The sequence below is a fragment of the Coturnix japonica genome, chromosome 6 (assembly GCF_001577835.2).
Source record: "Coturnix japonica isolate 7356 chromosome 6, Coturnix japonica 2.1, whole genome shotgun sequence".
NCBI lineage: Eukaryota > Metazoa > Chordata > Aves > Galliformes > Phasianidae > Coturnix > Coturnix japonica.
Window position 1 is genome coordinate 15013192 of NC_029521.1, and position 27819 is coordinate 15041010.

General features: G+C 43.9%; 1 protein-coding gene across 1 annotated transcript; it reads left to right on the forward strand.

Moving 5' to 3' along the window:
* Positions 1-1032: 1032 nt before the first annotated feature.
* On the forward strand, positions 1033-23585 carry PKD2L1 (polycystin 2 like 1, transient receptor potential cation channel). Its single transcript, XM_032445297.1, has 17 exons — positions 1033-1958; positions 2989-3325; positions 6069-6182; positions 7391-7518; positions 8655-8911; positions 9682-9906; positions 10243-10471; positions 10838-11008; positions 11663-11844; positions 13808-13928; positions 14295-14393; positions 15182-15303; positions 15623-15740; positions 15973-16109; positions 16843-16990; positions 17422-22133; positions 22894-23585. The coding sequence occupies exons 2-16, from the start codon at positions 3034-3036 to the stop codon at positions 17635-17637; spliced, it is 2559 nt and encodes an 852-aa protein (XP_032301188.1). The 5' UTR covers positions 1033-1958; positions 2989-3033; the 3' UTR covers positions 17638-22133; positions 22894-23585.
* Positions 23586-27819: the final 4234 nt, after the last annotated feature.

Consider the following 27819-nt stretch of genomic DNA (forward strand, 5'->3'; position numbering starts at 1 on the left):
CTGTTTGCAGGTGATTCTGTAGTGCTGCCTAAGCAGTGCTGGGATGAGTCTGTGTGGGGCTGTGCTGATTCTGCCTGTGTTTTCTTTATTAGTCAAGGGGACAGAGTATGCAGCCACTGAATGGTTTGGCAGAGGTTAAAGCCAAGCTGACTGGGAAGGTGAGTGCTGGGTGGGACTGGCCTGATCTGAGTCTGTGTCTGGGAAGTCAGTAGAAGAGGTGGCCTCCTATCACTTGGAGTGCCACCTTAGCCTGGGACAGAAGGCACAGCTGGTCGCAAGGCAGCAGCCCGAAAGCCACGTTACCAAGCTGATGTTATGCTTTAGCCCTGCTCACTCGTACAGTCTCAAGCGTGGGGTGTTTGTGGGTTGGGGCCCATGGGGCTCTTTCCTATGACGGAGCGCGGCTGCCCCCCTCTGGCTGTTTTTTTTTTCCCCACTAAATTTTTATCACAATATAGTTCTCAGAATATAGAGAAAACGAACTCAAACGTACCACCTTGTTCCTTTTGAGTGTGTTTTACTGTGATTGGCTCTGTCCCAGTGCACTGTGTGTAACAAGGCTTTTAAGTTCAGAATGTTGCTATCCACTTTGCCTAATGAGAGCAATCAAATAAGGTTCCTCTTATTTATCAAAACTATGTTCCAGTAGGGGACAACACTGAGAAGGAGGCACCCTGGTCTTTGGTGAGGCGCAAAAGCAGGACTCCACTTCAGCCTTCACCCTCCAGCTTCACTCTCCAAAACAGGTGTGAAGCTCTTGTAGAGCTATAGAAGCTATAGAGATGCATAACACCCATGCTGGTATTTAAATACTAAAAGACATTCTTATTGAATAACTTGTTTACTATCTTGGATATTTACTACATTGTATTTGTTTCCTTTCTTTGGAAAGGGCATGCTGTAAAATGTAAGGAACCATTTAATTGTGTTATTATACATATTTCTAACCCGAAGGATTCTATGGTTAGTCCTCTTTTCTCTGCCTTTTGTTTAGATTGTTTATAAAGGATTAGGATTTTAATTTTGGTGCTGTACAGGAAATCAGATATTCCTTTGTGAAGCCCTTCTACCTAAGTTCACTCTCACGTATTTGCCACAGGATGTGATCTTCACACTACAAATAGATGGCAAAGTTAGCTGTGGCTTATGCTTCTCTTATTAAGCAGTTAATACATTGATCATGACAGAAAATAACTTTTCAGTGGGAATTTGAAGGAAACTATTGCCTGTTTTATTTAATGCTTTCAGAAATTCATGTTAAACTGTAAAGCACTGTTGCTGCCTTGGCTTGGCCAAATTCTGTCATCTCTAGCCAGAAAGGCTGCTACAGGGCCTGGTGTGATAGTTCAGATGAATCACGATGGCTTTATGTCAGGCATCAGAAAGTAAATGGCCTATCAGTGTTTCATAGTGGGCAAATAAATCAAAACATTTTCAAGTTCTCTTGAAGCAATGTTCTTCTTGCAGAAGGGTAAGAGGGAAGAGATTTCCTCTGCAGTAAATGCAATGATTCCATATTGATGTCTTTGGCTGCCTGTAGCTGGTTGTGAGCTGTTCTGCTGACAGCTACCTGCCTGGGGAACTCCTGTGTGCAGTGACTGAGTACTCGGTTCAGGAAGCAGTCTGACCTGCATTGTGAGTATGGGAATAATAATAAGGAATAATAATAAGGAATTTATTGCCAGCAGAAGTTCTGGGGCTGTGATTTCTTTACCTTACCCTATTGTGCTGAATCCCACTGTGATGATGGTTTCTGGGTTTAGAAATAAACCTGTGTACTTCTGAAGTGTTTCTTCTAGGCCATCTGAAAAATTGACTTCATTGAAGAAAAGGATTGGAGAAGAGAAATTCTGTTTGCTGGCTTTCACAAGAATGGATGGTCAGTGAATAAAGGAATACATATGAGATAAGGGCAGAAAGGTGCTATCAGAAAAATGCTGGATGCCATCATCTAGAAGGTGAGATAAGGGGATGTCTGCATCCGGGTGGTCTGGCAGTGTCACCTGTATGAACATGATAGTCCATGGAAAATATACCTGCTTGTACCTTTGAGTCCTGTGGCCCTACAGAGGCAAACCTGGGTAGCCAGGAAAAATACTTAAACATGGAGAAGTGCTTGTATTCAGTCTTCAGGAGGGACCAGGGTCAGACTATGTGTTCCTTTACCATCTTCCTGCAGCACCTGCGAGATGTGGGACTATTTCTCGCTGGTGGGTGAACACCATCACCCCCTTGCGTTTGTGATCCGCAGTTTTGCCTGACAGTCCTGGTATGCAGCAGAGCAAGCGGTCGCTGCAGGGCTCGTGGGAGTTCTGCAAAAGTTGAAGAGCTCAGCACCTGGCTTCCAAAACAAACACTAGAACTTTACTGCTGTTTTCTGCTCCTGCCTTTAATAATGAGTTAGCAAAGAGGAAGCTGGGGAACCGGGATGGCTTTAAAGCCAAACCCCAGCTTCTCAGTGAGAGAACGGGTTGCAGAGCTGCTACCCATCCGAGCCACGGCTGCCGGCGCCACCTGGTGACACCCTCCTTCCCGGTCCCGTACAGCTTTCTGCTCCTCGACCCTTCCCTGGGAGTTCAGACCTTCCTCCCGAGCAGCCGGTCTGTCCGACTGCACCCACCGTGTGCCCGCTCCGGTGGCTTTCGTTTGGTCACCCGCTGTGGTTCCCGGTCGGAACCCATCTGTGCTGCAGGTGGCCTGATGGGTCCGATTGAATCCTCCTCCCTGCAACTCTGGCACTGTCTCCTGGCAGCCTCCTGTTGTCACGGCCCCAGCGGGGTCTGTCATCTCGGTTAGGAGCAGGGCCGTGTCACTGTAGGGCTGACAGTGGTTCTTATGGTGGTTGGTGCCACCCTCCCATACGTGTCAGCATCTGAGCTGGTATAAAACAGAGGGTGCATGCTCTCTGTGGGATGCTGGCCATGCACCCTCTCCCAGGCAGCCGGGGCAGACGCACTGTTTGGCACTGACTGGTTCCCTCTCTGCTAGCTCACAGCTCCAGCCGATAAACACTTCTGCTGTCAGTGAAGAGCCATGAGTTCTCACCTAAGCAACAGAGCTGAGAGCCACTTTCGAGCCCCAGAGGAGCATGAACTGGAAGCTATGGGGAAGAAAGCCTGGGATAATCCTGTCTACAATGGCTCACCCTCTGCCTCCTTGAAGATTCGAGCTATCTACAACCCCAAATCAATTCTGGAGAATCCCTATGAGAGCTTTGAAGAGGCGAGGGATCCGGTGCCATACCAGGAGGAACAGAATGAAACCATGGAGGGGAAGACAAATCCTTTCCTCAAGTGCTGCTTCTACATCTTCAGAGGCATCCGAGGTAAAGCTCTGATATCTCAGTAGTTTGTATTTACTATCCCTTGGGAAAAGCCATGATACTTGGGAGGGAAGTGTGGGATTGCAAAAGGTAGGAGCTGCATAATACCTGCGTAGAGCAAGAATGCGCTCAGTAGAGACTGGTGTTACTCTGGGCATCATCTTTAGCTGACCTGAAAGGGGCATCCTTGTTTTGTGTACCTTGCTGTACCTCTAGTGTGTCTGTCCTGTTTGTTTTGATACAAGGCAAGAGGTATGGAAAGATTTAGTGATGTGTTTGGGGTCATGCTTAGGAGTCGCAAATCCATAGGAGCTGTTGCCTCAGTGATGAGGCTCCATGGTTTCTGTGCATTTTCTAGATGGAGTGGTACCGGACCCATATTCTACAGCAAACTAAGAAGTGTCATAAACAGCCACTGTAGAAAGTCTAGCAGCCAGGACTGAAATATGGAGGAAAAGAGGAATGTGCCAAATGAGGCTTTGCTTGAACAGACCTGAGAGAAAGAAGTGCTGATTTCCAGTTTTTAAGATCAAGAGAAGTGAAATATTCTGTCAGTTTATCCAGAAGCACACAAGAAGCAGGGACCAAGTTAAGTTTCCTGACAGGATACAGCCTCAGTGCTGTAAAAGCAAGAGGCAGACAAGTCAATAAAATGTATTTCTCAGGGAAATTGTTATTTTCTTGTCAGTGTGTCTTTTCCTGACCTGTTTTCATTGGGTGCTCTGTTTCCTGATCTTGTAAGAACCTGGCTCAGAGCTGTTCCCTTTAAAAGCACATGTGAGTGAATGACAGTTGTCCTTATACTTAACAGTGTACTGTTATTAATTGACAAAGCAGCCAGAGCAGAGGCTTAGTGAGATCTCTGGCTTACCAAGGAGCAATGCTGGCTAGGGTTGGTAGGCAAAGAAAAGGAAAAAATAAATCTGTACTTTATCAGCAAAATTCAGTTTTTGAAACTGGGGAGTGCAAATGAAAATAGAGATCAGGACACTACAGCAGCCCCTTCTTTTATGGCAGTTGCAGCTGTGTTTCCTGCCAGGAAGGGTGGTAAACAGTGGGGTTGTAGGATAGACCAGAGCTGGACAGGTGAGGTCCAAAGGTAAGGACAGGCAGCAGAAAACATATGACTGGTCTCACAGAGATATCTCTATTCTCAGCATGTGGATACTGGGAGTTCCCTGCCTCACATAGAGGAAGGGGGGAAAGAAGAAAAAAACCCTGAAATATTGTGGTATAGTCGTATCTAGAGACGAAGGGGGTAATTTAAGTGACCTGAACAGATTGTCCTTATCAACAAGCCCCTCCCACTCAAAGTTCTCGACCTCTAAATTCCTTTGGTTGCACTGCTCACATCTTCTTGTCTTTCGGTGTTTATTATGCAAAAATATGAGAATAGGACTGAAATCCTCAGGAGTCCAATGACTACAATGAACCTTAAGCCAGCTACTCAGAGAAGGACACTTCCTTTATACTGACTCAGTCTTATTGTTGTCGCTTTCAGTAATGTCCCTGCCCTGTTGTTTCCCACAGTTCTGTTTTGCTTTATTTTGTTTTTCTTTCCATTATGGAAGTTCTCAGAGACCACATGCTACTCTCTCGTAGTAGAATACATTCACATCTTCTTTAGGTGCTCATTTCTACTGCTCAGCTTGGTGTGGCCAGAGCAGTCTGTCCAAAAGTGAGTGCAGATGCTAAGACAGTCATTATAGCATCCGAAAGTACAAAAAGCTCTCTACTTTGTACTCTCTCTTCTCTCTACTCTCAAAGAGCTATCAGCAGGGTGGAGGTGAATGTTCACAAGCCACTGCAGCACTTCTGCTTGCTCCAGAGCAAAGAGCCTGACTCCTTCCTTTGCCAGGGATGACTTCAGATGTGTGGCCTTTGATCCTGGTTTGCAGGAAGATGGTTGTTGTGCCCCACTGGGAATGGGTAACAGGGCTGAGCTCTCTAGGAGGTGCTGAAAACAGGGAGTATGTGGGTATTATTGACACAGATTCTATCACTGGGCTTTCAAGTGGAAGTTCTTCTGCCTTTTAACTGCAAAGGAAAGTTACTGAAATCACAACATAAAGCCATTACAGCAAGAACAAGTGAATGCGTTAATGGTGTTCAGCGGTTCATCAAAACCAAAATATTGAAGCTTCTTTAAAAGGAAGCGTTCCTGTCTTTTTGATCAATCCCAATGACATTTAATGAGTTCCTTTCACTATGTGAAGAAATCAGAACATTAGCTGGTATAAAATGGTGTATTTTATTGAAGTCAGCAGAGTTCCATTAAGGGACATCCTGAAGAATATTTAGCTCTATGTCTTATGCTGAAAATATTGAGTTGGTCTATTTGATCAAGTCTTATAGCATACCAGAAATCTGTGTGTTTGTGAGCAAGCGAGGGACAAATATTTTGGGCTTGGCAGTTCACTATACACTAAAAAGTACTAACAGCTGTAAAGCTAACGTCAGAAGCAGTTCTGCATAGGAGTTCTTACTAGAAGGTAAGATGTTGGCTCATGCATGACTGAGATGAAATGATGTCATTCCTAGAGAACTTAGGAGAAATACTGAATTTCTGCAACAAGTAAGCTGAACAACAGGCAGGAAAAGATTGGTCCATGTTTAATTCAGGCATGGAATTGGGGGGGGGGGTTTAGCAAAACAAAAAAAGGGAAATGTCCTTATTTGGAAAGAGGGCTTCTCGCATAGGCTTTGAGAGTGGCCATCAAACTCTCCATTTCTTTACATCCCAAAGGTCTGTGGGGCACTACCCTAACTGAGAACACAGCTGAAAACAGGGAACTTTATGTGAAGACTACTCTGCGAGAGCTCCTGGTCTACATTGTGTTCTTGGTGGACATCTGTCTGTGTAAGTAACTACTGTATCTCACTGGCAGCAATGCATGGGGAAGAATGTGAGGCTTTATTATTAGACTTCCTCATCTTGCTGTAGGTGTTGAGTTTACAGTCTGTGCACTCACTGCAGCACATGAGAATGTTGTTAACCCACAGAATAGCTGCTGCACGCACAAGTGAAAAAGCTGAAAATTGCTCTGAAGTGGTTAAACCTATTAGATTTAAGCAGTGTTTCCAAAACTCCATTATCAGTTCCAGCTGTTGACATCACAGTCTGGGAAGAATCGGTGCAAAATTTTCCTTTGTTTTACAGCAAATGTTCAAGCCTAGGACAGCTGAGGTGATAATGCAGATGGCAGCTCATGTTGTTCTTGGGTGGATTTAATGCTGCCCTGTACTGAATGCTAATGGTTTTAGTGTGGTTAGAACAATGTCTGCCTGTTTTTTGGGGGGGAAGCTTCCTTCGTTATCACAAACTGGCACCTGAGGCATGGAACAGTGAAAAAGATTATATTTCATGGACTCTATGGCAGGAGAGACAGACAGACAATGCCAACCTGAGCTACCATCACACTGACCCAGGGAGATAGCGCTTCCCAAAGAGCTGGGATGCGCACACAGACGCACATGCAGTTGTGTGGTGATTCATCTAGAAGTGCTGGATGTTGAATGTCAGCTGCTTTATTTTTATCCTTTCAGTAGTTGGACGTATTCTTAGTGATCACTATGTTGAATGCTCTTCAGCAGGGAGGAGCCCTGGAGAGTTGAAACAACACATTCAGGGATGTTTTGAGGTTTTTTTAGTATGTGAAAACTTAATGCTTTCCGCTCAGGAACACAGATAGTCTCCATACCTTTATAGCTTTAGATCAAAACTGAGTGCATTCAAACTATGTGTCAAGATCTATGTTCTGAGAAAGACTTCTCTCAGAGTTTTTTTTCTGAGCAGGGAAAAATAAGGAGAATAAGCTGTATCATCCAGTGGTTTTCTCTGGCCTTTAAACACCTGAAATCTGTCAGTCTGATGGTTTAAATTCTGGAGCACATGGCAGATGAAGTTGTAAATCCTGCAGAAAGTTCTGTGATTAGTGCTCCCAAGGTCTCATCATTTGCATCTTGCTCAGCTTACTTACAGTAGAACAAGCTATACAGAAAGTGAATGTGTGTATGGCTCCAATGTTTAGGTGTAAAGGAGCGCCCTCCTCTTGTCTCCTCTTCTAGTGACGTATGGTATGACAAGTTCCAATGCCTATTACTACACTAAAGTGATGTCTGAGCTGTTCCTGCAGAGCTCCTCAGACAACCGTGTCTCCTTCCAGTCCATCGGCAGCATGGCTGACTTCTGGGTGGTGAGTACACACATGGCCTGGCATGGTAACCCGAGGAAATATCAGCCAGGCTGGGATATTCAGTTCCCCCTGAATGTGCTACTTAACACTTTCAGCAAAACATTTTACTGCTAGCTAGCTGCTAGCAATAGTTTATCCTATGCATGCAAAGTATCCACAGGTTTAAAATATATTCTGTTACTCTGAGCATTGTGGCCAGAATATTGGCCAGTCTGAGAATTGCTCGTATCGATGACAGTACAGAAACTTATCAGCTAAACAAGCAGGACACAAAAAAACGAAACTGCTGTACTTGCTTTACAAGTAGGGAGATCAGACCCAGACAGCCCAAGTGATTTATTCCAGGCTTTCTCATGTCAGAAATGACTTTGAAACCTACAGTATAATGCCTTCATGTTTGTCTCTTAGCAATAATGTTATTTCTATTTTTTAAGAGTAACTGTGGAAGCAGCATGCTTAAACTGCCTGTAATTTATGCCTGGGCTTGTCTGACCTGTAGATTTTGTATAAATACATAAATAAGCTGGATTAAAATTTGCACTGGCTTTTATGAAAGAAAGTGAAGTTGGGAAAAATGTTTGGAATCTGGCATGTTTTTGTTTTTTTTTTTTAATCAAAGAACTGGGGAAGGAATAATATTGGGCCACAGTGAATGTTGTTGAGATATTGCAGCCACTTATCTCTGACAGTCAGCCAGAAATTCATTGTCAGCTATCTTTGTCTGACGTATTAAAATAGGACAATGAACAGTGGCACTGTTGCCTTCCCGCAGCGTTTCCAGGGAGCTGGTCCACGCTGTTTTTGTAATTCACACCTTATGCCAGGACACTTCCTCAAAGCTTGTGTTCGCTCAAGAGGAAGAGACAAAAAGACTTTCAGAGCCCTTGTCTTTTCATTAGCATGAAGTGCAGAAAGCATGTTACAGGCCTGTGAGGAGCTAACAAAGCATCCTGCTTCACAGCATCCCTCTTCTGTCCCACAACTCCACCCAGCCCTGTGTGTGTGCTCCCTTCCTTAGCATATACCCAGCACAAATTCTACTACTTCCCACTTTGGAGAGTAGAGCAGCATAGGTCAGGTCGTATCAGCTCAAGTCCAGGTTGAGAAAATTCCTCTCTCTTCTCCCTCTCATGCAGTATGCACAAGGTCCTCTTCTGGATAATCTTTACTGGACAAAGTGGTACAACAATGAGTCCCTCGCAGCGCACAACACTCAGTCGTACATCTATTATGAGAACCTGTTACTGGGTGTCCCACGCATGCGACAGCTGAAGGTGAAGAACAATTCCTGTGTGGTTCATGATGACTTCAAAGAGGAGATCTCAGGCTGCTATGACGTCTACTCAGAAGACAAAGAGGAAAAAGTCTCCTTTGGACTGATCAATGGAACAGCGTAAGTACATTTTCTACTGTTCAAAATTAAAAAGACTTTTCTATTTCTATGTTTTTTATTGACTCAAATTATTCCCTTCTTTCTAAAATAATATCTGCTTAATGCTGGAATTTCCCTTGCAGTTAAAGGTAAAGAATTAGGTAGACATTGTGTCTGTTTTTAAGAGGGTGCCTCTTTCATCTTGAAAGTATTTTTCCAGGATTTTCCCAGATTTTTTTCCCAATAATATCTGAATCATTTTCTTAAGACCCAGCCCTGCTAATTTCTGCATTGAGATGGGATGTATCACATAAAACCACCCTCACGCTTAGATTTATTTATTTATTTTTAACTGGTGATTCATGCAGTTCAATGTGGATTTTCCTCTACAATGCTTTGGAGCAGCTTAAGTTGTGACCTGTGAAAGAGAAGCTCTTATTCATAAAGTTGTGCAAGTGTGCTCTAAACAGGGGGCTGTGTGCTGCATGGTAGAAGGCAATATAGCAGATCCTGGGAGTAACCTCCAAGCAAATAAGGTAGCATAGTCAATGAACCTGCAGAATTTTCACTCCATAATATGGCGAGCTGTGTTCTGTTGTTACTGGAAGTTAGTGGATCATCAGTTCTTCATTGCTGACAGATTACTGTAGGTTCAGATCTGCGGTAGGAGTTAAGTGCCAACTCTGTGATTAACTGCTCTGTATTTTGAAGAAATGATTTCATTTCTCCTGGCTGCAAGGTCTTATCCCAGGCTGTGGATGGTAAATGATGCCTTTGCTCATCTGTTGCAGGTGGAGATACCATTCTGAGGAAGAGCTGGGTGGCTCATCTCACTGGGGAAGACTAACCAGTTACAGTGGGGGTGGATACTACGTAGACCTCAAGTTGACCAGAGAAGAGAGTGCTGAAGCCCTGCAAGTCTTGAAGGAGAAATTATGGTTGGATCGGGGGACACGAGTTGTCTTCATTGATTTCTCAGTGTATAATGCAAATATCAATCTGTTCTGTGTTCTGAGGTAGGCCGAGTCCCACTGGAAGTTCTGCTGCCTCTTGCTTTTTTCTCTGATGCTGTAGTGTCTTTAAAATGCAAAAATAACCTGATCCACCACAGTCTGTAGGACTGAATAATGGAAGTAGATGTTAAGTGGATTAGTCTTGGTCTTCCTGTCACTACTAGTCATCCTTCTTGGCCTTTCATTCTTTCCTATCATGAGTAGTGAAGCATCAGAAAAAAAGAATGCATAAACACATACACAACTCTTGCACTCGCGGTGTGGTGGATATCTCATTCTCAAGTTTGATGTCTCAATTTCCCCCTTTTTAATTATTGGTGTTTTCTTTTCCCCCTGAAGGTTAGTAGTTGAGTTTCCAGCCACTGGTGGTGCCATTCCCTCCTGGCAAATCCGGACAGTCAAGCTTATACGATATGTCAGCACATGGGATTTTTTCATTGTTGCCTGTGAAATTGTTTTCTGTCTCTTCATCTTCTACTATGTGGTGGAGGAGATTTTGGAGCTGCGTATCCACAGGCTTCAGTACTTTACCAGCATATGGAACATCTTGGATGTGGTTGTCATTCTGGTGAGGATGCTTGCACACTTTTCTTTGGCTGAGAGGTATGAGAACTAATTAAAGAAAGGGGCCAGCTCTTATCCAGATGAGTTTCCCATGTTTTGTTCTTACAGAAAAGTGGACCAGCAAAATAAATAGACAAATCATCTTCTATCAGGTATTAGAAGAAAAGTCTTTCCTTCATCATGCTTTAGAGGCTGTAAAGTAAGGGCATAATTAGGTGTGTTGGAGGCTTGTTTATATCCTCACCAGTAGACTTCAGTTATGAATTGTGATACTAAGGAATTCTGTGGCACTCTAATTTCTGTGAACACTTTACCTTTTCTAGTCACTGCAGATCCTTCCTTTTTTTTTTTTTTTTTTTTTTTTTTTCAGCTCTCCATTGTTGCTATTGGATTTCACATATTTCGTACCATAGAGGTGAACAGACTGTTGGGGGAGCTGCTGAAACATCCTGAAACCTATGCAGACTTCGAGTTCCTAGCGTTCTGGCAGACTCAGTACAATAATATGAATGCAGTCAACTTATTCTTTGCCTGGATCAAGGTATTGTAAGAGAAGTGCCAGGGCTTCAGACTCAGACTTCTGCCTCTAGATGGCTTGGGGATTAATTCTTCCATCCGAGCGAATGAGGCTAACAGTTATAAAACAGGGAATTATTTCTCTAAATGATATAAGCTCCATTTCATAGTTAATCCAGACAGCTTTTCACCTTGTGTTCCAAGTCCAGTAATGTGAAGATCAACAGGACAAAGAGCTTGGAAGCTGTGTAAAAAATTTTTATTATTATTATTATTGCTTTTATTTTAAATACTGAACTTTGTCCATCACGTTCTATTTTCATGATAACTACCAAACAACCAGAGGTGGCTTGTTTGCTGATAGGCATCCTGCATGTCAACTAAAGCATCTTAATGTGATGAAAGGCTATGCTGTACTTAGGGGTCCTCACTGTCATCAAGATGCTTATCCTTACAGCAATCCCTCTTTATATAATTCATTTGACACAGGGAGGAAATTCATATCTTTATCACCTCATAGGAAAGTGGTAGCAATTCTGGTGCAAATGTCCCAAGCTCTAGGATAGTACTCCCCCAGCCTGCCTGTCTCCTTGGTGCTGTAGTAAGTGTATACATGAAGGACAGAGGCTGATTTGCTGATGGTTTGACCTGACTCTGTCTCTGTTTTTTTTCCTTGCAGATATTCAAGTATATTAGCTTTAACAAAACAATGACTCAGCTGTCCTCCACGTTGGCACGTTGTGCCAAAGACATCCTGGGTTTTGCCATTATGTTCTTTATTGTCTTCTTTGCCTATGCCCAGTTGGGTTACCTTCTTTTTGGGACACAAGTGGAAAACTTCAGTACCTTTGTTAAATGCATGTAAGTGTATTGGTCATAACTAAGTTTTCATTGTTGCCAGCTGTTGTCTAAAGGATTTTAACTGCTTTCCAACCTATTCCCAATTGCAAATTTGATTGTCAGTCAGACACCTGTTATCTCTCATTTACTAAAGCCACAATGGCTAAAAAGTGGCTCATAGTCCCACGTATGTAATGTCCTCATGGACAAAAGAACACAGTGAGAAAATCGAAGGCAACAGATTTGATTGTCTAGTGTTTATTAGCTAATGATAACAGTGAACAGCTGACGCTTTGAGACTCTTTGCAGCCCTTTGATTCAATAGAAATTCCAGCCTGACAGTTAAGCGAGCTGTTCTGTTTCTGTGTAATACAAATCTTTCACTTGGTGTGGAGTTGGTAGGTACAGTAAGAGCACTTGGCATGCAGTTTAACTTATGATAATTCTGCAGAAAAGCAGCAGAGCTTAGCTGATAATGTACAGTGTACTTACTGCTCTCCTCATCAGTCTCTCATCTTCTGATCTCCTGTGGGACCACTGAGGTGGCAGAATGGTGCTGTCTGATTGCTTCTGAGACCTTGGCAGATTTCTGGTTTTATACAACAGCAGGTAGCTTTTGGTCTACTTGTGTTCTACTTCTCTAATTTTTGTGGTAGGAACTCAGTTCCTCAAAATAGGTGTTTTGAAGTAAGCCCAGCGTTATTTCTGTAATAAAGAAGAGGTCCAGACAGAAGCTCTGATGCTTTGATATTCTGTGGCTTCCAAATGGAGCCACTGATCACACCATTTCAGTGTCTGCACAACAGCTGCTTAAAAGCTTTCTCATTTTTCTTCAGATGGTGTATTTTAATATAAAGAAAGATTCAGTACTAATATTATTTATTGCTTCAGGGCTTCAGAAGGAAAGACTGGAAGTAATGCATTAGTCAGTGCAATAGCTTTACTGAAGCTAGAAAAAGTCAGGAATTGTTTCTGCTTATTAATTTGTTTGATATAAAACATTTAAAATAATAAAAACATTCTATAAGTTAAATAAGATGGAGTAATTGATATTTGGAACTGCCTATAAAATACTTAACATTTTATATCATTTGTATTTATATTTGATTTTAATATCATCACATATCTGCTTCAAAATAACAGGTCATTCAGAAAGTTGTAGCTATTATGGCTATATATATTATGTTAATTTTACCACATTCAACATGATGTTTCTTAAATGGTGTAGTAGTCTAAAGAAGATGAAGTAGAAATTTTTCTAAGCAAAAGAAATTAAAAATATAAATATTTATTACTGGAGGGAGAGATTTCAACATTACTGAAAGGAAGCATATTAAATCAAAGAAGAGGAAGTAATACTATATTCCTCTCTCTTAAACCCAGAAACATTCCCGACTCTCTCAAATAGACCAAAGGAATCCAAAATGGAGCTTTGGACTCCTCAGGCAGGTTGCAGGGTCTCAAGATTCTTTTCCTTGCACACCACCTGTGTGTCTCTTTCTTTCTGCATGCCTCCCCCCTCTGCTCCCCCTATTTTCCCTTCCCAATTGCAGTATGTCTATCTGCATGTGCCTGTTTACCAGGGTGGTTTCAGTGGTCAGTTTCCAGAGAAACCTCACAGATTGTGTCAGGACACCTTAGATGGGGGATGAACAGTGAGTAGATGAGCACCTGCAGAAGAGACTGTCAAGGAAGCAAGTTAAGACTGCCAGTCTTGTACAGTTCTTGAGCTCACGTGCACTCTAGGGCAATATGTGGGAGGTATGTGGTGTAGCAGTGGTTTTCAGCCTGTGCTTGTAGATCTCTGACATCTAGGTTCTGCTGTCAGGGAGGCTATGAGAAGTGGTCCTTCTCTCAATGTCACGGACCCTGCTTTGGACCATCTAGGCTGCAGGCAAGTTTAGGGTTCTTCTCAGGCCTGTCTTTAGGAGGTAAGGTAAATGGATGTGCCTGTGTGTGACCTTGTGTTCTTTCTCTCCTCCAGCTTCACCCAATTTCGGATCATTCTTGGTGACTTTGACTACAATTCCATTGACAATGCCAACAGGGTCCTTGGGCCTGTTTATTTCGTCACCTACGTGTTCTTTGTTTTCTTTGTGCTCCTGGTAAGCAAGGAAGCCCTCCTCACCTCTGTTTGACAGCAGTTTTTGAGAGACCCCTCAATCGCCCGTCTCTGACTTCCTTGGTAATGGATGCAGAGGGATGTTCATTGAGCTAAATACTCTCAGGAATCTGAATGTAGCTTAATCTTCTAGGAGAGGCTACCAGAGATGAGAGCAAATGTACCTTAGGCCACTACTTTAGCTACCAGCTTTTCCTCCCCAGTCCTTCCCTTTGCCTAAGGTATACCCCATGTGAGAGCAGCTATTTGTTTAACTGAGCCCTGCGCGGCTATGTTGGTATCTTGCTGCCTCACTGGGGTGGGCAAAGTGTCTCGGGCTAATTCAACTCTTTTCTTCCCATTTCTGTAGAACATGTTTCTGGCCATCATCAATGATACCTACTCAGAAGTCAAGGAGGAACTTTCAAGCCAGAAGGATGAGCTGCAGCTCTCAGACATCTTGAAGCAGGTAATGAATAGCAAAAACTGTGCTGCTTTCTAGCCAAATCCTGAAACATTTTCTTGGCATTCCTGACCTGTACTGAATTTACTATAGAAAAAAATGGTTACCAGCTCCAGATCTGCCTTACTGATATGCACAACAGCAACAGGAGTCATAGTTCCCTTTTAGGATAGATCAAGTTCCCAAGATTCTTTAGCAATGGGAGGTCAAGAAAGCAAGAGTTAAGGGAATCATATTGCTGAAGTATGGCAGTGAAGTTTCTCAGCAACTTTTCTTCCCTAGACAATACATATACACAAAGCTCCTTCAGTCTTCTATACAGTGCTCTTTGATCAACAGCAAATGAAGAGACAGGTTCTACTTTGCTGATCTGAGCATTTTACATTAGTGTGAATCTGGTGGGTTACATCTGGAATTTGCCCATGGGAAATCCAGAAAAGGTCCTGGAAGTTCACTACTGTCTAAGCTGTAGGGCCAGTATTCTTCAAAGAGTGATATTTGAGACAGTATCTTAGGCAGTTAATGACTGGGAGCTCAGGTGAAGTGAGACTTAGGAGGAGAAAAGCAGATGGCAAGCTTTTTCATGGAGACGCTGGGTAGTGTGCTGGTGCTGCTTAAAGTGGTGACTCTAGTTTAAAAATGAGATGCAGTCTGTAGCATTGATTTGTGCTTTTGTAAAACTGAAAATCTTGTACTAATCAGCATCTGCTCACCTGTATTGCATTGTCAGCCCTTTCTTATTTTTCACTCTTCTGATGATGTGATTCTAAATCCATTTATACATTTGTTAACAGAGCTACAACCGGACACTTATGAGACTGAAGCTGAAAAAGGAACAGATTTCTGATGTGCAGAAAGCACTGCAGAATGGAACAAAAGAGCTGGACTTTGAGGACTTCAAGAACAGCTTGAAGGAGTGAGTGAGTCAGCTTGTGGGATATCTGTTTATCCCTTTCTTTCAGTCGCATTTGTAACTTAAACTCTGTGATGTTCAAGGTCTGGAGAGCAATTAAGTCAGATTGGGGCAATAAAAGATGCACGAAAAGTAGTTATCATATTTTCTCACATGTCTTATATCTAAATTAGAGTTGTGTTGCTGTCTCCTTCCCAAGTGGAATATTTAGTTTCCTCACTGGCAGGAGGCAGCATTACATTAATTTCAAAAGGGGCACTCTTGTGCTGTTAGGGCTCATGTAATCTGGTGCCTTGAGCTTTCACTTCTTGTTCTTCCACAGGCTGGGCCATGCGGACCATGAGATCACAGCAGCCTTCTCCAGGTTTGACAAGGATGGCAATCTCATCCTTGATGAAGAAGAGCAACAGCAGATGAAGCATGACCTAGAGGCAAAAAGGGTAAAAGAAACAAAGAGGCGAGGAAGGAAGCTCTGATTCATAGAGATCACCCCAGAATGGCCTCAGGAGTCTTTGGATTTGTGATATAAAATAAGCAGGCAGAATACATCTTCAGCTCTGTTTGAATAGCAGCTGATTGCATGACTGACTTGTGAATCTGTGTTATATTAACAGTGAATCTGACACAGAGTTAATATCCAACTTCTCAACAGTTTCTTTATCTGTCTTCCAGGTTGCTCTAAATACAGAGATTGAAAATTTAGGGAAATCCTATGGTGGCAACAACTTGGAGGAGAATCTGTCCTACATGGAAGCAAAGAATAACCATGCCAATAAGGCCAGCTGGGTCTCCAAAGAAGAGTTCCAAGTGTATGTTGGTGCTGGCAGTGGTTTTAATCTCTCTATAAACAAGGGTCTGATTCCTGTTGCTTTTCTTCCTGATGTAACTGTTTGCACTGGTGTTGTGCAGTTGCAATAAGATCTGGTCCATTTTTATCTTTCACATGTATGAATAAGCAGGTCAGGAAAGAAATCAGGTCATTTCTTGTAATGCATTTAACTGATTTCTATAAAACAAATCAGTCTGAGAAATAGTGCTTTCAAAGTCGTGAATAACCTCTGTAGCTGTCAGATGGCCACAGATAATACGTTGTCATGTTCCATACCATACGCTGGCCTGGAAAACATGGCTAGGGAAAGTTGGTACCTTTACAGAAGGTTCTGGGGAATTAATATCTTTGGTTTGTAGCCTAACTGTCTGTCATCCTCCAGGTTCAAGAATAACACATGGCTGTTTCTCCCTTAGGGAGTAGTATGGGGTAAATGCAGCAGAGGATCAGGAGATCCTGATTCTTCTACTGAGTAGCACTTGAGCAATCCACATAGGGCCATATTAAAGGAGGGACAGGTGCAGTATTAATAATGGGATTACTCTGTGGCTCAACTATGGAGAGAGTTCTATGTTCATTGAGTACGAATCAGCATCTCTGATGTGGAGCATTCATTCCTGTTTGATATCTAGCCTGTTGTCCTTGTGATAACTCTTGCAAATCCTAGTGTTTATTACAAGAAACAAAGTTGCAAATGCCCTGTCTTCCCCCAGACTCCTGCAACGTGTGCTGCATCTGGAACAGTCCATACACAGCATTGGCTCCAAGATTGATGCAGTGGTAAGCAAGCTAGAAGTGCTGGAGAGAAACAAGCTGAAAATGAAAGATCTGATGGGCAAGCCGCTGGATAACAATGGGAAGGTTGGTAGCCCTACACCATATATTTGTACTAGCTTCAGTATTGGTGACCAACCCTGCTGTGTGAATGAACCTGCTAGCATATTTTCTTTTCAAATCCACATTGATGCAAGACAAAAGTTGGGCAGGGGCATCATGTTGTATGGTCAAACCTTTTCTGTTCAAGAGCAGTGGAACGGGATTCCTGTCAACATTCTTGTAAAGGGCAGAAAGGGATGGCGCTCTTCTAATCTGTTCATTGCTTGAATCAGTATTCATCAAAGCATTGCAGCAGTGTATTGGATCTCTAACTGACAGATGGGCTTGCACTAGTTTTTAGAAGAATGTGGAAAATATTATTTAAGTATCGTGGACACCTTGTCTCTCCCCTGAAGTGTTGCTTGACTTCTTGTTGTGTTTCTAACAATGAGGTCACTCTTTCTTCTGGTTAACAGGAAGAAGAACCCCGTCAGGAAGAACTGCTCTCCCAGAGCCTAGACCAGCTGGGGAAGAAAGAAGCAGCAGAAGGCTGGGGAGTGGAATGTGTACAGGGAAATAACCCAAGCTGCGTCTCTTCTCAGAATGGGATCTGTCCAGTCTTGCTCAGTTTAAGTGTACCAGGGGCTCAGGCACCCAAGAACATCCAGTCACAGTCTGATGAGTGCTTCTAGCAAACAGCCCAGTGTTCCCAGCCCAGCTCCCACAGTACTAAGTCAGTGTCAGTTGTTTTTCCTGCTGTTAGAATAGTCAGAACAGCTGAACTCAGGCACCACTGTTGCCAGAGACTGGTGATGTGAAAAACTGGGGATGCTCTTTTCCAGCATAGTGATATGTGATGTCACAGATGTAGAACTTCTGGCCCCTGTGTCTCTGGACTAGGTAGAAATTTGGAACCAGGTATTGCATTAGGTTTCTGTCTCTGGACAGGACAAGTCAAAGTGCTTTTACCTATATTTTCCCAAGATGTAAAGGCCTCAGAGCTCTGGAAGTACTTGGATTCAGAATGGGAAATTGCTAGTTGTTTCCCATGAACACGTGGCTGCTCTCTCAATTATGAGGGAAAGTTGAGGTAATCATGTTAGCAAAGCAGAATATAATAATTAGTGTGAGGCCAAAAGTAGAAAATAGTTGTGTCTATGTGGTTATCACCAACTTTGTTCTGTTGTAATTTGTATCCAGAACATTTTGGTTACTGAAGATTCAGATGTTGGTTGGTTGGTTACCTTAGATTCAGATGTTGGAAAAAATGGGATGTAAACACCTCAGTCGAGATAATTAAAATAAGAGTTTACTCCCAGTGTGCTAGGAGGAGATCTGAAATTGAAGAAGCAGCTGTTATTGATATTCTGAGGTCTGAACATCAGGGAATAGACTACAGTGTTTCTAACACTGCTGCTGATATGAAAAAGGTCTTTGTTGTTTATTTCCACACTACTTAAGACGAGTTTCAAGGTACTGGACAAAACTAAACCATATTTACATAATTATGGAGCTTGTAATTTTCATGAAAACAATTTTGCTTGCAGTTGTAGGTGCTGACACCATTTCAGATTAGGAATGTTGTGAAAAATGTGAACGTCAACTTCTCAATCACATGCAAGATGCATCTTTTACAGGCATTTTTCACTTTGAAACTCCACTTTCCTTGTAGCTGGGGCAGGCTGCACATGCAAGTCAACACTGCATTTTAATGAGTGTATTCTGACTCATGTCTCTGGTGAAGCTGGCTTGTTGTCCTGTGTTCCAGCTCATTAGTTCAATTTTGCATGGTTTGGCTTAGATGGTTGGACTGGATGATCTTAAAGGTCTTTTCCAGCCTTGGTGATTCTGTGATTTTTATTACAACAAATAGTTGTTATGTATTGCACACAAATAGTTAATATCTTTGAGGAATGTTTTCAAAAGATCTTCTTGTGAAATCAGCAGGGGTAAACGTGTAAATATTTACTACTTCACTGCCCTGTTTCTAACTGTTCTTTATGTACCAAATCTGGAGGTTGGTGGCTCTGCCTATGGGATGTTGGAACTAGATGATGCTTAGGGTCCCTTCCAAGCTGAGCCATTCTATTAATAGTGAATTTCATCCCAGGGCTGCTGCCGAAGTTTAGCTTAGAAGTCACTTCATTCACTGCTTATTCACTGTGGAAAGGCAACCACTTACTGGCTGAAAATGTCACTAGAGAGAAAATTTTCAGGGCAGGACCACTGTAAAGGCATTTGAAATATCTTGATTGCTGTTAACTGCAAGTAGGTTCTGTAGGTTTAAAGCCAGTGGAAATGTGAGTTGTACCAGACCACTGCTAACAACTCAGATTAATGCTGTGCTGTTTAGTGTGCCGTGTGAAAAACCTAGTGGGAATGTTGAACAGTGACGTTTTGTATTGCCACCCTTTCAAGAAAGATGTGGTGATATGGTATGGGTAAAGGTCCCCTAGAAATGTACGAGGGACCTCAGGATCAGTCCTGCCCTGGATGGGCCAGGCTCTAGAGCTGTCACAGCTACATGGTAATGTTGACAAACTGAAGAAGAGGGTCATTTAGTGGCAAGATCCCAGCAGGAGCTGTGAGACACTGTCAGACAGCCCACAGGGAGCTTGGACTTCAGCTGGGATATGCAGGTTCTCACAGCTCTTTTTCCCATCAGCTGCTTCTGCTGCTGGGGACAAGACTTCTCTGGGAGATATTGCCATGGTTTTTGACTCAAAGTTTTATTGAATACAGAATTGAGCAAGAGCTCAATTGAGCATATGCGATTTGCCTTCAGCTTTTCCAGCTGAACTCAGAACAATGATGTTGCTTATTTCCCTCTACTTTCAGCACTGAAACCATTGTCTTATGCAGGGGAAGATAGCTTAAATCAGGGACCTGAGAGCTTTAATTAAATTTTCATAAACAAAAAAATCCACATGCTAAATTATAATCCAGAAAAGGAACTGTGTGCTTCTAACAGACTTGACTTGCATGTGCAGCCCCTTAGCAATGTGAGAACTGAAGCAAGTTATTGCCTGCAGGTGGAAACAGTTAATGCTCTGCATGCCAAGAAGTACATAAGAAAGTTCTTCCTTAAAATCATTTGGAAAGACCCTGTTTGAGTCTGGCTCAATAGCAGACCATGGTTACTGAGGGTTATGCGCAAAAACAAAATGACAAGCCTCTCTTTTGAAATCCGTGGAGGGTAGAGATGGTGGCAGATGTGTTGCTGAAGCTCAGCTCATCACAACAACTGCTGTAGGGTAAACAGGATCCTGAAATCAGGTGCTGCCCAGAGCAGGAAGGTGAGGCCTTGCTTTATAAAGCTCTTGACCTCACACAAGGAGAGTGTTGCTTCTTTCTGTCCAGTGGAAAAGGTGGCACTGCACACCAGGAATTAGCCTCTGTCCTGTCATCCTTACTGCACAGTGATGCCCTGCGTCAGGGAAAGCAGGAGAGGCAAAAGTACAGTGGTGCAGCAGCTGGGCTCAGATCCACACAGTAGAGACAATCAGCCACAGGCAGTTCACAGGTAACACAGCTGCTATTTAGGGCAGTACTGGAGGAGCAAAGTGGTCATGTTGCAAGGCTGGGTTTGTTCATGCCTGAACCCAGGGAGGCCATATTTCCCCTGTGAAGGGTAAGCATAGTCTCCACACTCTGAGTAGAGCTTTTGCCCAGCTCTAGCTGGGATCAGATAAGAGATGCAGGCAGCAGTGGTGTCCAGGGTCTCGGCTTGAGCTCCTTCCTCTCTCACCCAGTGTTTCCTCAGAAAGTCCACTCCCTATGCCGCATGCTCTGACTTCACTTGTGTGAGTATCACTAAGCATGAAACAACTTCTGTTACCAGTGATGCTTATGCCTGCAATTTTCTTCTATCTTGCTTGTACCTCTGCGTGCAACTATGTCGTCAGTGCTGTGACATGCTGTCATGTAAACAATGCGTCCTAGTGTTAGCAAGGCAGTTACTTGTCTCCAGCGATTGCTTGTGTATAATACTCAATTGTGTGTTCAAGCTGGTTGAGAAACAACGTAAATAACGCTGAACAGTAAGTTTATGCAAGTGCTATTTTCAGATGAATGTTGTGAGGCCTCCTGGCAGCAACTGCTGTTATTTAGATAATTTGTGTCTCAAGGGGGGAAGTAAAGTGCTTTTTCCTCAACAGTGGGAGCAGAGCTGTATTTTGTTGCAATTTGGTCACTGGCTGAAGCCTCCGACAGAGAGCCGCAGCCTTAAAGAAAATCGCTGTGTGCTGGGGTGGTTAAAGAGCTCACTGAGGCAGATGGTCACAGAGAAAGCAGTGTCACAGCCACAGTGCCAAAGCACTTGAGTGGTGTGAAGAGACTCATGGCCTTGCACTGGAAGTGGCACGTCACAGATGTCTGAATCTGGGTGCAGATCACCTGCAAGAGGCAGTCCCATCCAGCATGGGTTGTGAGCATGGAAACCTCCAGAAGCATCTCCTCAGTGTATTCCTCAGGATGCATTTGCCTCACAGGTATGATCTGGAACATTTAAATTCCCCCAAACCTGATAGATACAGCCAAGATCCTGGAGACACTTTATGACACACATTCAGCATTCCGGCAGATGTCAACCCCAATACCAGCCCCTCACACCTGAGAGCTGTCCTTTGCTGTTCTCATAGGGGGTTGGGAGCAACCACATGTTTATTTTACTGAGGACAAACTCTGAATAATGCTTTTTCTATGTCAAAAAGAAGCATAACCCAAAGTTTCCAACGCTTTATGATGCTAGATCTTCTTAGTAAGAGCTAGTGTCAGCTTCAGTGCTGATTTCTTGGCCTTCAGCACAGGGAGCTGGGCTGGGGAGCATGCTCTCTGCCTCTTCTACGAGTGCTTAGTAGTGGGAGTTGATGATAAACCAATAGTACTCAGTCACACAGTTTATTACAAACTAGGCAAAAGGGAGGTGAGAAACTGTCATCATGTGATAAGCCAGCTGATAACAAAACCAGATAAACTCCTCCACACATAAAAGCAAGAAGCCCCGTTTTGGGAAAACATTCCACAGAGGAGGAATCTCAGTGAGTGCAAAGTCTCAGTCTCCCCAGGTTGGGACATCAAGGGGGGTGTTAAAAGGAACGTGGCAGTTTTTTGAGAGCATTTTTGCAGGACATGATGCCTGAGGAGCTGACCAGGCTGGCAGCATGGGATCAGAAGTGGGAAATACCAGGTAGGTGTAGCCACCAGCCAGGCATGCGTGCACTGAGTGTGGCAGCAGGCAGCCGAATGGTGCCAGCCCATGGGTGTGGTGAGGCCGCACCCTGCTTCTCAAGAAGCAATGCCAATGTCACGCTGATAACACAGTGTGGTGTTTGGTGACAAGTCTCTGACCTCAGGTCATGCTTCAGAGCCCGGCTTCATGAGGACATGCTGCAGCAAGTCACTAGGAGAGCCTGAGTGCCTGGCATCGTGACAGAGCTGTACAGGGTAGGGTGTCCCCCAGCAGCTCTGCTTGGTGCTGCGTCCTGACTACTGCCATCCCCTGAGGACAGCAGTCATACTCAGCTGGTGTGCTCACCTCTGCATGCCCAAGATGCCCAGCAGCCTGAGGAACAGCTTGGCAGACCAAGCAGCAAGTCTGAGGAACCTGAGGACAACTGGGCTGTGCTGCCTGAGGAAAGGGCAGAGAGACTATCCCAAATAATTTCTGCTGGCTGTCATTTGCAGGCTCCCCTCTGGTAAACAGGCACCAGAAATAGCAGCAAATGTTTTTCTCAGAGAGAGAGAAACTACACGTGCACATGAACATGTATTGCTCTGATGCATCAAGCCTATTAGGCTGTTCAGACATGTCTAGGGTTCCTCAAACAAAGCAAGATCTGGAATTGTGCATAAAGGTTTTCAGAGCAAACACAATAGCAGAGGTTTTTCCTATGGTACAGATAAGCATTACATAAATGGGATTTGGTGTTATTTCTGAATTCTTGCAGGAGTACAAAGGTTTTATCAAGAAGTCACAAAAGGAGTTGCCCTATACAGGCCCAGAAGAGGCCATTCCACCAGCCTGTGTTCTCCACCATAGCAATATGGAGTCAAAGGTAGCAACCAGCTGAAACCACAGAGCACCAGGGTCTCAACTGTTCACTACATCGCATTGGGGTGTGTGATGAGGGGTCTGCCTTTAGAAGAGGTAAACAGTGCAGTGCTTATGGCTTCCAACCTACCTCTAGACTTTCCACGAGCATTAAAGGTGGAGGGGAAAAGCACAGTACAACACTGAAAAGCCGCCTCAGCCACCTCCTCTGTCTGCTGGGCATGCTTTGTTAAAGGCCTTTCCAGCTCTGATTTGCTAGCATTGTATGTTTGTCCAAACAGACTGTTCAGCATCTAGGCACCAAGACCCGTGCTCAGGTGGTGTGGCCAGGGCTCCTTGTTGCTGACAGAGTTGAATCATTGTGTTGTCTGACTTCATAGATGAGTGACCAAGGGTTGGTTTTGCGCATGGTCTATTCATACCCTTTGAGTGATGACGGTGTTCAGTTTCTCATCCCATTCCTCCTATGTTTGCTGGCTATACTAAACTGGGAGGAGCTGCTGACTTTGCCAAGACTGGAGAAGCCTTGCAGAGACATCTAGACAAATTAGAGAGTTGGGCAGTCACCAACTGCATGAAGTTTAACAAGAGCAAGTGCTGGAGCAAGAGCAAGGGGAAACCCTGGCTATATGTACCTGGGGATGAGATGCTGAAGAGCAGCCCCATTGAAATGGATGTGGGGGTTCTGATTGACAGCAGGCTGAACATAAACCATTGATGTGCCATGGCAGTCAAAAGGGCCATCCAGACTCTGGGGTGCACCAGACCCAGCACTGCCACAAGGTGAAGGAAGGAATCTGCTCTGCACTGTGACCTGGGTGCAGGTCTGGATGCCAGAACATGAGGATGACATAGAATTATCAGGGAGCCCAAAGGAGTGCTGTAAAGATGGGGAAGGGACTGGAGGGCAAAGTAGGTGGGGAGCTGGTCTGTTCAGCCCAGAGCAGAGGAGGCTGAGAGGAGCCCTCGTGGTGGCCACAGCCCCTCATGAAGAGGGTGGTGGAGGGGATCTCTGCTCTCTGGTGTCAGCAGTAGGGCCTGTGGGGACAGCATGGAGCTAGGTCAGGGGAGGGTCAGGTGGGTGTTAGGAAAAGGTTCTTCACCAAGAGAATGCTTGAGCACTGGAACAGGTTCCCCAGGACACTGGTCATGACGCTGAGCTTGCTGAAGTTCAAGCAGCATCTGGACACTGCTCTCAGTCATGTGCTCTTATTTTTGTGTGGAGCCAGGAGTAGAACTCAATTATTCGTATGGGTTCCTACCAACTCTGTTCTATGATTCTATGTGAGTCACTAAAATTTATGGACTGTCATTTATCTCCCGGTCTGAGTGCCTGGAGAAGCCGCCCTTAGATGAATGGATGTCCTTGACGAGCTGTTAAATTCAGTGCCATAGACACCTGTGACTCCTCCTCATGTTCCACACCCAAATTCTCATCTACTCTCTATTCAGACCAAACAGGTCTGGAGATGAGAATGGCACTATCAAAAAACACCATGAGATGTTCTGGCAAAGACAAATACCAGGCAGTGTCTGTACTGAATGAAATAAGTATTGACATTAGTATGGGACATAGTAGGACATGACAGTCAGACCAGGCGTAATCGCTGAGTCTTTGCACTCTGCCTTCTCTGCCATCTAATATGTTGCCGTGTCCTCTGTTGGAAGGATGTGATGCAGTAGTTCTGTCATTCATACAGCATGCTTGGACATCTAGGAAATTGCAAAAGAAGGCAAAAGTTAGAAGCTTGTTTCTTCTCTCTCCTGCTCCAGTACACAGGCTGTTTACTGCCATGTTACCATATCCTGCTGTTGTCTAAGGTCCCTCCCGGGGCATTGTGCCTATGGGTGTACACAGCTGCCACAGATCCTGTGCATTTTTAAATGTTATGCAGTTTGGTTTTTTTTGGAATGGGTGGTGGGGCAGCCGGGACTTTGCTCCTGAGGAAGGAGTTGAAACGCCTATGTAACACTGTGTCAATATTAATGCCTAGGGACAAAGCTGACCTCTGGAGATCGGAGGTTGGACAGATAAAACACACTGTAATCCTGTTAACCTCCCATGGGCTCTAAGCACTCAAATGGGAAGCAGAACTTCTAAGAGGCCACTCCTGGCCTGTAGGGTGGATACAGGAACTGAGATTGAGGGAGTCCTGCCCCAGGACTCATGCTGAGTTTGGGAGAAGTGTGCACCTCTGCTTAGCTCAAGGCCACTTTGATTCCTAGTTGCAGGCTGCAGTCCCAGGCCTTGTCCTAAAAGTGTAAGAGCATGGGGCAGTTATAACTGGCACCTCCCCATCTTTAGAGAGTACACTGGGCTTCCATTCTCAGCAGGCTCCCAAAGCTTACCAGCCTAATAGCTGCTACACAGCTTATCTTAGAAGTATCCCTGGTCTAGGTTGCTACTTCTACCCTCCTCATTAGGCCTTATCATTTCTGCTCTCTCTGCCTCTCCTATATCCCTCTCATCAATTTTCTAGAGTGGAAGGGAAAGAAGTGCCTCTCTACATCTGAACTGTACATCTTACGCTAACCCTGTAGCCTTGCTAACAGCAGTGAGTTGGAGCTGTAAATATCTGAGCACACCTATGATGTTAACTTTTTAACTTCTAAAGGAGTGGAATGGTTATTTAGATTCTCTAGGTACTTGCAGACTATCTTTATTTTATCTCTGTCTATCTGCTTTATGGAGATAACACACAGTTCTAGTGATCCTATTGTTTGGGCAATCTTTCTGTCAGTCATCATATATGAATGCAGCACACTAGTTAAGTATTAATTTCCTTCCTAGATTTGCTTGAATCCTCTCTTATCTCCAACCAGCTAAGAATTTAGTGCTACTATGTACTCAGATAAAGGACTAAATGATTAACAAAACTTGACAAAGTCAGATTTCTTCTATGCCATCTTCAAGTCTTTCAAAAGCCAACTTCCCCAAGGCGAGCAGCACTTTAACTAATTAGGGGAGGCCAGTCAGCACCAGCTTTCACATGATTTGCTCTCAGGGTGGAAAAGACAAGCTGAAAAGTCTTTCTGTGCCTAAGGTGACGGATTTGAAGATGCAGCCAATTCAGCGCATCTGTATGTATCTGTACAGAGTGTTTTTTAACATGGTTTATTGGCATCTCCTTTTGGAAAAGAAGAGCTAGGAAGTGCTCCTTGCTCACATGCACAATGACTAATGTTGCTGTCTCTATTGTTCTCAAAGCTGTTTTTGCACGGTGAGATTCGGGATCTGCTTCTTGTTTCATTCAGTAGAGAACAAAATAGTAATGAGCATGCAGTTCCTCCTGCACGTGTTTTTCATCCACTCTTGCTGGCTCAGGTCCCTGAAACGTTTTATGAGTGTTATGAAATTCAGCATTAGGCAGGATTAAAACAACCTGGATTCCTGGGGCAAGGAAAACATCATCCTAAGGAAAGTAACAGAGAAACAGAGCTGAAAAATTTTTGACTGGTGATTCAGCTGGACAAAGTCATGTCTGTGTTGATTTTGTGGTAGCAAGACCTGGCCCAAGTGGAAAGTTCCACTCCAGGGAACCCCCAGCACCACCTGCAAACTGATGTTTTTGCAATCCTGTGTCTCAGGTTGTGAAAAGGAGAGAAAAGGCCAGAACATTCAGAAGATAGAGGAACTCATGGTACTTAGTAACTTCTCCATTCTGTGTGCTGTGGGACACGCAAGATGGTCTAGTGTGTCCAGATTCTGTAAGAAAGGAGCAGTGTTCAAATTAGCCTCAAATGAGAATGATTTGGAGCTGTTGGAGTGGGTCCAGAAGAGAGCCATGGAGATGATCAGAAGGCTGGAGCACCTTTTATATGAAGAAAGGTTGAAGGAGTTGGGCTTATTTAGCTTGGGGAAGGCTCTGGAGAGACCTCATTGTGGCCTTCCAGTACCTGAAGGGAGCTTACAAGATCAACTTTTTACATGGTTTAATAGTGACAGGACAAGGGTGAATGGCTTTTAACTAGAAGAGGGGAGATTTAGATTAGATGTTAGGAAGAAATCCTTTATTCAGAGGATGTTAAAGCCCTGACAGAAAAATGCACTGTTTCACACAGGGCTCTCCTTAGGTGTGCTGTGAGTGTCTCACACCACAGCCCTGGCCACTGGTTTTTGCTCCTATATGGGCAGAAATCTGACTCAGCAACAGTATGATTTAAATCAACTAGGTCAGTAAAATGGTGCAGTTGGAAAACACTTCCTTCCTATTTCTTTGCTGCTGCTAGCTTCATTTGCAATTTCCCTGCTGTGGTCAGAAGTTAGAGGGCATTGGTGGCGCATCATGTGCCCACAGCAAGGAAGAGCATTTGCCCTTCTTCTCAGACTTACCAGCTGGGAAGGAGATGAATTCTAAGGATCAAAAGCCCAGAAGCCCAGAGGAAGTCCAAAAGATTGTTGCTTTGGAAACAGGATGGGGGAAAGCCAGGGCCTCCATCTGGATGCTTAAGTTGTCAGATCTGGTTCCTCCCCATCCCTTGGGTCTCCATTTCTATTCCGTCAGGATATGTGCAGGCACCAAGTACAGAAGCAAGTTCCTGATCAGAGGGACTTATCTCTGCTCCCAAGCAAACTGTCTGTTTTTCAACTGTCCCAGGCACATGACGAAGGGCTGCCATTGCAGCACATTGTGGGCTCCATGACGTTTGGGACTGATACACTTGCACACAGAGAAATGTGCATGCTTGGTGAAGTAATAGGGCAAAAATCTTCCATGTAGGCAGATTTTCCTCGAAGGAGGAAGTTAAAATGCAAAGAAAACAAACTGAAGTTCACTTCTGCCCTACAGAAACACTAAACATAACCCCGTTATTCAGTATG